Source organism: Panthera pardus, unplaced genomic scaffold (assembly GCF_024362965.1).
Source record: "Panthera pardus isolate Hobbes unplaced genomic scaffold, ASM2436296v1 HiC_scaffold_13, whole genome shotgun sequence".
Taxonomy (NCBI): Eukaryota; Metazoa; Chordata; class Mammalia; order Carnivora; family Felidae; genus Panthera; species Panthera pardus.
Genome location: NW_026526688.1, coordinates 145,190,790 through 145,201,654, shown reverse-complemented (window position 1 = coordinate 145,201,654; position 10,865 = coordinate 145,190,790). Strand labels below are relative to the sequence as shown.

The 10,865-nt window shown below is 43.7% G+C and overlaps 1 protein-coding gene across 1 annotated transcript; it reads left to right on the top strand.

Annotated features, from left to right (window-relative positions):
• The first annotated feature begins 3,583 nt into the window (after nt 1-3,583).
• On the top strand, nt 3,584-5,626 carry LOC128776592 (growth-regulated alpha protein-like). Its single transcript, XM_053901485.1, has 4 exons — nt 3,584-3,757; nt 3,887-4,010; nt 4,123-4,206; nt 4,979-5,626. The coding sequence occupies exons 1-4, from the start codon at nt 3,670-3,672 to the stop codon at nt 4,992-4,994; spliced, it is 312 nt and encodes a 103-aa protein (XP_053757460.1). The 5' UTR covers nt 3,584-3,669; the 3' UTR covers nt 4,995-5,626.
• Nucleotides 5,627-10,865: the final 5,239 nt, after the last annotated feature.

Below are 10,865 nucleotides of genomic sequence, written 5' to 3'. Positions count from 1 at the left end.
AAATGGTGAAGAAATCCATCTGTGTTTGATAATTTTAGCAGCAATATGAAAGATCACATATTTTTCAGGGCTCTTTTATTGTGAGGAATGGCAACATGACTCGAATTGGCTCAATAAGGAAAGAAAATCAACTGCTGTATGACAATGAAAGTCAGTGGATTAGGTTGAGCAAAGCTAGACCCACGTGCTCCAACAACGTCCCCAGTAATTCTGAGTCTGAGTGTGCTCGTGCCTTCCTCTGTGGCGGCTCCACTCTCAGGCAGGCTCCCCCAAGCAATGGCAAGACTCCAAGTTTCTATCCTACCTATTTAGCAATTTTGGTAAGAAGCAAGAGCTTCTCAATTCCCTTTGTTCCAGCACGACCAGCATCTTCTCTGATGGCCAGTCTTAAATCACTGGCTCCACGCTGGACCATACAGGCCTGGACAACGAAGGGCACAGGCAGGAAGGAGGTACCCACGCGGCCATAGGGTCGAAAGCTCCCCCTCCTGAGCTCAGAAGCGAAGTCACCTCGCTTTAATCATGTGGGCTTATAAGGGCAGAGATAAGGATTTCCGAAGGAAATCTAAGATTCTGTTTTAAGAAAGAGTTGGGGGCAGACAGGTAGAAAAAGCAGATGTCGTAGAGATTTAAAGAGGTTAGCACAGATGCACAACTGAGTGCCCTTAGACAAGAGGATAGGTGATCTTAGGGTTTAGCGACATGTTTAGGCATCTTAATTTTCTCCTTTCTGAGCAGAACCATTATACAACAAACTAGAGATGTTAGGGAAGTGGAAGGGACAGGAGGGGGGTCAGGGAGTGGCAATTATGCCGGCAAAGCTTAAGGTAAACCACTCATTCTTGCTGGCTGATTAGCAAGATGAGTGCTCAGCACGGAAGAGCGACCCAAGATTTTACAGACATATTGCAAAGAATTCGTCAAATCTGAAAGATACAATAAACAATGACAGGGTAAAACAGGAATTAGTAAACTGAAACACATAGGTTAGAGATAATTTCATTGGGTTAGTGATTGCAGGGATCTACAGCTTGCACAATAAATGTAGCATTCAGCACATCTTAAAACAAGAAGCAATTTGTTTATCATGGCGGGCTTTGTAACACTGGAACTCTTAAATTTTTCTGAAACTCTTAAAATTTTCTGAAACTTAGTATGGGGCTGTCATGAATGAAATAATGGAAAGTGGTACATTATGAAAGAAAAAAGTTACCTTTCTACTTACTTCCTGAAAGTCAATAATTCTGATTAAACAGGTAGTAGGAGTCATGTTGTAGATAATTCCACAGACAATGGGTTAATTCTTGACTCGTCTCATCCTCTTGGCTGCTATCGTAGGAAAGTTGAAATTCTACTCTTCCTGTATGATTGCTAACGTCAATACTTTGGGTTGGGTCTGGGAATCATTACAACTAATACTTACTATTGTTTTGGGAGCCAGCTGTTAATGCCCAAGGCAGAGAGACAGTCACATCTGAAATATTTTCCTGTATAAGGATCGGGGAAAATTTTTATTCTTACTTCCATTTTACGTGGGAAACTGAAATTGCAAATAAACACTGGATTTGAAAAATCTGTTCTAGGATCTCTGAAGAATGCAGATGTGTCCTCCTTTCACAACCTCGGACGCTGAAAATTTTAAGAGATAAATGAAAAGATTGTGTTTTGTTTTTTTCCTGTTTACACAAGGATTCACCACCGGGTGTTCTTGTTCAGGTAAGCATCTTAAACAGTCCAAGCTGCTAAAACAAAATACCGTACATTGGCTGGCTTAAATAATAAACGTTTATTTTTCATTGTTCTGCAGGCTAGGAAGTCCAAGTCCAAGATACTTAGCTGCAGATTTAGTATCTGGTGAGAACCCTCTTCTTGGTTTGTAGATAGTCGCTGACTTGCTGTACCCTCACATGACAAAGAGAGAGAGATCAAGCCCTCTGGGTGTCCCCTCTTATAAAAGGGCTTAATACCATCATGAGGATCCCACCTTCATGACCTCATATAGACTTCATCACCCCCCAAACGTCCCATCTCCTAATATCATCACAATGGGGTACAGGACTTCAACATCTGAATTTTTGGAGAGCATACTGAGTCCATAACAGTAAGATTGTATTAGAACACTAATTCTATTTTATTTAACAAATATTTATGCAACACAACATGTGCTGATGTTTTATAAATATTAACACATTTAATACTCATAACAACCCTGCAAGGCAGGCATTATTTGCTCTCTTGTACAGAGGAAATACAGGAGCCCAGAGAGAGGAAATAAAGTACCCACAAGCAGGGGTCATGGGGCAAGTAAGTGGTATGGCTGAGGCTCCAGCCTTGACAGCCTCAGCAGACTCTCTGTGCCAGAGACAGACCAGCATCCTCCACATCCAGCTCTTCTTCCGGCACCGGCAGAATAGTTCACACATCCCCGAGATCTGCACTACCCTGGAGAATCAATTTAAACTACCCAGTTTAATCCAAAAAGAGATATTGAAACTGATGAAGAAAAGTGAATTACTCAGTGAGAAGTCCTCAAGCTACACGGACTGAAATGCTTTATGGGCTGGCATTCTTAGAGAACTAAAGTAATTGATAGCTTAGCTGTTTCTCAAGAGAATCACTCTCAGGAGGCAGGCATATTCAGGTGACACGAGTGGAACATGCTAGTAATCTAGTATTTACACATTTGGAAACACATCTGTTTGCTACCTAGAGAAGTAAAGGTGAGAGTCGCTAGGTACCCGATTTCTTGTGTCCATGATCCTTTCTCTCCCCGGACTGTTTACAGAGGAGGGCCCCTGATCCCAGCACGGCCTTCGCAGCTCTGGAACCACTGCCATGAATGAAAACACCGTCTCCTAGACAACAAACAGCGCGGCTCCAGGAATTACTAGAGTGTAGGAAGTCCCAGAATTTCGAAGACAGGGAATATGAGACATTGCAAACTGTACCTAAAAATAAACGCTGAATTAAATTACCCTGCGCCACGGTCCATTCCCTTACCCTACCCCCATGCCCACTGGGCAAAAACGTGGTACCAAGTGTGACCTACCAGAGCTGTCCACACAACAGAAACAAGACAAACATTCTCACATACAATCTGAGACGACAGACATTTTTAAAAGAGTGTATTTATTCCAGAGATGAAAAACACCCGGAAAGCCCAATTGAAAGCCAAAGGATAGATCAGAGAGGCTGCCATTTCCTCCTCAACTCTTCCAGTTCCAGCGACTGAAGCGTCTTTGAGAATCAATTCTCTCCACTAACGGGTCTAACTAACGGGTCCGACCTTCCCGGTCCTGCGACTGGGGATCCCTGGGCGCCCACGGTCGCCGCACCCTCCCCCGCGGTGGCAGCCGCCACGTGGCGGCCACTCACGCCCCCTTTGCGCATTGGGGCTGACAACGGTCTCTGAGTCGCCGGCACCCGCGGGCGGGTCCCCCTCCACCCCGCGGGCGGGGCCGCGCGAACCTTCCGCACCCGGGAATGACCCGGGGCGCCGGGAATTTCCCTGTCCCCCCCCCCCCCCCACCGCTGCGCCCGGCGCCGCGCCAAGTCCACCGGGGATAAAAGCGGTTCTCCCGGCTCGGGGAGCCAGAGTCCGCTCCGCCTGCCCTCCCGCTAGCCGTCCAGCTCCAGCCACCGCCGCCGCGACTCCCCGAGCTGAGCCCCATGGCCCGCACCGCGACCCGCGCTCCCCGGCTCCTCGGCGCCGCGCTGCTGCTCCTGCTCCTGGTCCCCGCCGCCCGGCGCGCCGCAGGTGAGGCCCGGAGCCCGCGGGGGGACGGGGTGCGGATGGGGGTGCGGGTGGGGGTGCGGGTGGGGGTGCGGGTGGGGGAAGGGTGCGCGCCCCGGGGCCGCCCGCTCACCCGGCCTGCTCTCCCCGCAGGGGCGCCCGTCGTCACCGAGCTGCGCTGCCAGTGCCTGCAGACCGTGCAGGGCATTCACCTCAAGAACATCCAGAGCGTCAAGGTGACGCCGTCGGGCCCCCACTGCGCCCACACCGAAGTCATGTAAGTGACGCCCCGCGCTGCCGCCGTCCTGGCCGTTCCCCCCGCCCGCCCCCGTGCCCCCCACCCCGCGGCCCGGCCTCCCGCCAACGGGGACTCTGCCTTGTCTCCGCAGAGCCACTCTCAAGAACGGACACGAAGCCTGTCTCAACCCCGAAGCCCCCATGGTCAAGAGAATCATCGAAAAGATGCTAAGCAAGTGAGTTATGCTTTCTGTTGACGCGTGCCACTAGAGTCCTTGGTCACGGATCCTGGCAAATGCGTCCGGGAAGTTTGATCAAGGAAACCTAGGTTTCGCTGAAAAACAAAATTATTCGTTCACAATGACCTTTGCTATTAAGGTCATTAAGCCTCTCCTATGCCAGAAGGATATTTCCAGTGCCCTCTCTCCCCACGCAAATGAGTGTGGGTGCATGTGTGTTCCTAAAAGATGAATTGCATTTGGCCAGTGATGTTCAAATGCTTCCCACCCATTGAGGAACACACAGTATTTAGCTCCATCCCTGGTGAGCTTCTGCTCTGAAAAGTGGCACCCTTGGTTTTGGGCAACATGGGCCGCTGAAGCTTAGTCGTGAAGAGCAAGGACTTTGCAGAGTGATCCTCCTAAGTTCAAGTCTAGGATCCCTGTGAAAGTTTTCAAATCCTTTTGAGTCTCAGCAAAATGGGCATAGAGAATAATAACAATTTCATGGGATGTATGAGGTTCAAGTGAGGTCTTGCATGTAAACTTTTAACCCAGGGTGACAGTCTTTGAGCGCTAGGTTTTAGCTCTTTCAAGTCAATAAAGTTCAGTCCACAGCCAGTAAAGAGCAAGTTATCTGCAGTAGGGGGCAGCGGGTACTGTGGGACCTTCTGTGGGTGCAGGGCTGGGCCAGGGTCTACAGCAAAACTCCCTCTAGCCCTAGGGGCCAGTGTGAGAGAGGAGCAGTTTTTCCTTAGCACCTGTAACAGTAACCCTTTTCCAATCATAGGGGCAGCACCAACTGACCTGGAGACCAGTAAGAAGCTGGCTGCTGGTGGTTCCTGAAAGGCCCTTCTAGGAAGTGAAAATGAAGAGAGAACAGCTGGCTTCTGCAGGCACCTAGAAAGGCCTTAATGTGTTTGACTATTACGAGTTCTCTATTTATTTATGTTTGTATTTATTTATTTTCCAAAGCTTGTATTTTAATATTTTACATATTAGTATTTAAGGATCTGACTGTGTTGAATCAGACGTAACTCTGTCCTGATTGTTATTTAATTTGAAGATGATGGGTTTTTAAGGTCTCATTAAACCACTGTGTATTGGGAGACTCCATCAGGTGCCAGGGCACAGCACTGGGTGGGGGGGGGGGGGGGGGGCGGAAGGGGGGGAAGGGAGCCGAAGAAGTTAGTGTGTATACATCTATTTTTGTACTTGTTTAAAAGAATGGCAGTTGTCATTTATGAAAATTATTTCACATTCTATAGTCAACATTTTTATGTTGAAGCTTCCCTTGGACATTTTATGTCTTGCTTGTAGGGCATAATGCCTTGTTTCATGTTGATTACACAGTGTTGCTCTGTCTTGGAACAGAGACATTAAAACTACTGTTATGTTTTTACAAATGACATGAAAATAAACGTTTTGCAAAAAATCACGTGCTTAGGTTTTGTTTTATTCTTCTTGATCCTTGGTTCCTACTGGGGGGCTCAAGGTATCGTACCATTACACAGACTATAGGTTGCACCTAACTTTATGCCTGCTCCTGGCCATTACTTCCCTTACATTTCTATTACTTAAAGAATATTTGACACGCTACCCTCCCCAACCAGCTTGAGAAACCTAGTTTTACATAAAATATTGCTGCTTTTCACGCTGATTCATTATTAAAAATTAGTGCCTTTATAAACTTTTGGATTTTTACAAACATTGTAATAAGAGCTCTTATTAAATACTTTGGGTAAGTGGTTTTTCAGACAATTATGCAATTCTTTCCCTTTTAATGAGGCTGGGACCAAAAGGTAGAAAGGTGGATTCTTTCCTAAGAACTTGAATAATTTGTGTTATTTAATAATAATAATGATCTATGGAGATAAATCCATGCCGTAAGGTAAAATACATGACAAAAATAACAAAGGATAGGTAGGGAAAGAAATGGATTTAGACTATAAGAGATGTCTTCAATTGTTGCAGAAAGTGTAAGCTGAAGGAACATTGTAACATGGCAGGAATATATACTGCAATTTTTAGGGTAACCACTAAAAGGGAAACGAAAAGTTTAGATTTAAAAATCTGAAAAGAAGATAAAATGGAATAAGAGAAAATATCTGAATAATACAAAAGAATACAGAAATTAAGGAATAAAGAAACAAACCAGCAGATGGCAGATGGGGAAAAGGAAAAAATCTTCTTTATTGTCAGGCCTGTCAATAAAAAGTCTCCTCCTAAAGGTGGGTTTAAATCCCCTCCCCATGTGAGTGTGGGCTGGGCTTTGTGAGTTCCTTCCAAAGAACAGATTAGGAAAAGGAAAAAACATTACACTGGAGAATCTGGCAGATTCCACCTTAACCAAGTGATGAAGGTTATCACCCTTGGTGTCATATGAATATCATGTATACCCCCTATGTGATATGGTAAGAAGGGCACTTCATTTCCATCATGTTCTTCCCCCAAACCCATAACCCTAGCATGATCATGAGAAAATCATCATAAAAATCCCCATCCAGAAACATTCCACAAAATACTTAAGAAGTTTTCTTCACAGGGGCACCTGGGTGGCTCAGTCAGTTGAGCGTCTGACTTCGGCTTAGATCATGATCTCTCGGGTTGGTGACTTCAAGCCCCATGTGGGGCTCTGTCTTGACAGCTCAAAGCTGTCAAAGATTCTGTGTCTCCCTCTCTCTCTGCCCCTCCCCTGCTTGTGCTATGTCTCTCTCTGTCTCAAAAATAAATAAACACTAAAAAAAAAAAAAGTATTCTTCAGATCTGTCAAAGTCATGAAAATCAAGGCAATACTGAGACTCTGTCATAGATTAGAGGACACAAAAGAGACATGATGACTAAATCCAGTGAGTTATGCTAACTTGGATCCCAGGACAGTAGAATGATATCAGTGGAAATTGGTGAAATCTGAATAAAAGACTGGAGTTCAGCGAACAGCAATGTACCAGTGTTAATTTCTTAGTTTTGATAAGTGTATTATAATTATGTAAGATATCAACATTAGGAGATACTGGGCAAAAAGTCTACAGGAACTCTCTGTACTATCTATACAATTTTTTTTTTTAATCTAAAATTACTCTTAAACCAAAAGTTGATTTTTTAAAAAAATAGGACAAATAGAATAGCAGGAGAGGAGACTTAGATCCAACTATATTAAGAATTATAGTAAATTTAAATGGAATAAACACACTAATTAAAAGTCAAAGATCAACTTTTTTTCATACAAAGACTGTATAAATAAGACCAAAAAATCTATGCCTCTTAAAAGAGACATACTTTAAATATTAGGACCTAGATAACTTGAAATTAAAAGAATAAGAATGTTATATCATGCTAAAATTAACTGAAAGAAACAGTATGGATATACTAATGTATTACTTGCTAATGACTATTAATCTATTATTAATACAAATTACTAATCCAATGGGGCACCTGGTGGCTCAGTCAGTTGAGCATCTGACTTGATTTAGGCTCAGGTCATGATCCCAGGGTCATGCGACCGAGCCCTGCATTGGGCTCCACGATGTGCCTTGAACCTGCTTAAGATTCTCTCTCCTCCTCTCCCCTGCTCATGCTCTCTCTCTCTTAAAAAGAAAAAAAAAAAAAATCAATGCATTAGGTGAGAAGATATTAGGATTTAAGGAAAGAAGGAGTCTTAGAGATAAAAAAAAGACCGATTCAAAATAAAAAGGGGGTACTTCTACAAGAAACAAACAATTCTAAATTTCAAGAACTTGATATTTAATCAAATTATATTAAGAGAGAAACTAAAAGGGGCAATTGATGAAATGATTATCATAGTTAAAGATTCTAACAGGCCTCTTTTCAGGACTTAGGAGGTCACAGCAGTAAAGAATCAGTAACAGTACAGAAGAGTAAAGCAACATGATCCCCCAACGTGATCCCGGCAACTTGGCCGGAGCGTGATATACAGATGCTTCACCCAAAAACTGCATAAGTCACGTATATTTTTTCAACACACAGGGAACATTTTGTAATAAAGACCATATATGAGCCATAAAGAATGTAATAACACATTTCAAAATGTTGAAATGTTACAGAGGACATTCTCTGATCATCAAAATTTCTCCGTTTGTCATGTCCCCTGGCTGACCATGTAGCCACACACACTATGTGTAATATGTTTGTTGTGGTTTATAGCTCATCTCAACTTCCCAAATTTCACTTCCATAATACACTTTGAAACATCAAAGCAGGGTCATCACGCTGTTTTCATGCCTGTTATAACCAAGTATGATAAACAATATTTGCCTGAAGACATTTCCTCAATTTCTATATTTTTTTCTTCACACATCCTTTTGTAATTTTGGCATTTCTATATTTCTTTGATTCGTATTGCATGTAATATAATTTAATTACTCATTACTATTTCTCAAAAGTTTTTCAAAAATCGTAATGGAAATACAAACATTATATTGAAATATATTATTTTTTAAGCCTTGGAATAATGCCCAAATCTAATATATTGGATGTTTTTCAGAGTTAACTGAAATGAACTTAAGTAATTATACATGGTTAAAATCGTCAGGTTGGCCTTACCACAGGTACAGAAAGAAGGACTAGCTGTGTTGCAGAAGATAGTTGGCAGGTTAGTACTGAAGAAGAATTTCATATTTGGGGTTTCAGTTTTATCCACTATACATTTTTTGCAAAATGGACCACAGTTCCTTGTATCTTGCATGTGCCTAACAGATGTCTTTTATTTTACTTTTTTTAAGTTTATTTATTTGTTTTGAGGGAGAGCGAGAGAGAGAGAAACAGGAAGGGACAAAGAGAGAGGGAGAGAGAGAATCCCAAGCAGGCTTCATACTGTCAGCACCGAGCCCGACATGGGGCTCCAACTCACAAACCGTGAGATCGTGACCTGAGTGGAAATCATGAGTCAGAAGCTTAACTGACTGAGCCACCCAGGCACCCCAAGTAAATGTCTTTTAATTTAATATCTACCATGCCCTCAGTTTTTTGCACATATCCTGAATCTTAGGTTATACCTCAACCACCCTATGGTAGATAGCCAATAAAGGTCACAGTGTGGTCTGGGCAACAGGGCCATGGAAACACCTTGAAATGCCTACAGAGGCCTCCCAGTTAGATACCATCCAAACTGGATCCTGACTAACAAACAGGGTCCTTCCAGTACATAGTCTTCAGTGTCGGAGGCCTGCAACCTCCTCCTGCCTCAGCCTCTCTCCAGTCTCTGTTCACAGAGTGAGTTCCAGCTACACGAACCGTTTGCTGCTCCCAGTAGTAGTCACCATGTTCTATCCCACTGCTATGCCTCTGCTCATCTGGCCCTCTCCTGAATGTCTTCTGCCCATCACTGTCCCCCATTTCCCCGGAAAATTCCTCATCCCGAGAGTCACATCAATGGTCACCTCTTTCAGGAACCTCTCTGACAAGTTTCATAAACCCACTCTTTAAGTGTTAGATCAGGTAGTCCTCACACCTGCACCTTGGGAATGGTTTGCCATGGTTTTCACAGGCTTTTCTAAAATCTCTCTCTCTCTTTTTTTTAAATATTTTTATTTTATTTTGAGAGAGAGACAGAGTGTGAGTGGGGAAGGGGCAGAGAGGGATGCACAGAATCCAAAGCAGACTCCAGGCTCTGAGCCTGACGCGGGCTAGAACTCACGGACTGTGAGATCATGACCTGAGCCAAAGCCGGATGCCCAACTGACTGAGCCACCCAGGTGCCCCTTTTCTAAAATCTTCTATTTGTCCACTCATTTCCCCTATTGCATGGAGAGTCAGAGGGTAGCAGAGTCCTATTCCTCTCCGGATCCCTGGCCAAACTTTATCCCCACCTTATAAATGTTGAGTAAATGATCGATGACAATGTTGAAACAAAGGGAGAAAGAAAGGAATTCAATTCGAGTTGAACCGCCCTCCTGGTTAGAAAGGTAACTAACAGTAAGTGGAGTCAGTAACCAAAACCCGGTTTAAGATGGCTACATAAAAAGGAGAGGGGGCACTCAGCTGGCTTAGTCTGTTGAATGCTGACTCCTGATTTTGGCTCAGGTCATAATCCCAGGGTTGTGGGATTGAGCCTTACATTGACCTCCGAGCCGAGCATGGAGTCTGCTTGAGCTTCTCTCTCTCTCTCTCTCTCTCTCTCTTTCTCAAATACATAAATTTTAAAAAATACAAATAAAAAATTTTTTAAAAAGAATGAGGTGGCTGAGTGGCTCAGTCAGTTAAGCGTCCGACTTTGGCTCGGGTCATAATGTCCCGTTCACAAGTTCAAGTGACAGCTCAGAGCTGACACAGCTGTTCCGCTGATGGCTCAGAGCCTGAAGCCTGCTTCGGATTCTGTGCCTCCCTCTCTCTGCCTCCTTCCCACTCGCACTCTATCTCTTTCAAAAATAAATAAACTTTAAAACATATATAAAAAAAACAAAAAAAAGAAAGTTTTAATTAAAAAAGAAAAGGAGAATCATTGGGCCTCTGAAAGTAAACAGCTGATGTGTGGATGCGTTAAAACTGCATGTTGCAGTTCAAAAATTCTCGCCGGTAATTAGCCTCACTCCACATCAGGCTGCTTTTCTCTGTGCTTGCTTCACTTCAGGCAGGCTCCCCTCAAGCACTGACAATGCTTCAAGCTTCTGTTCCAGCAGGTGGAACCCCACAGGAAGCAAGGGCTGATTTTCCCACCA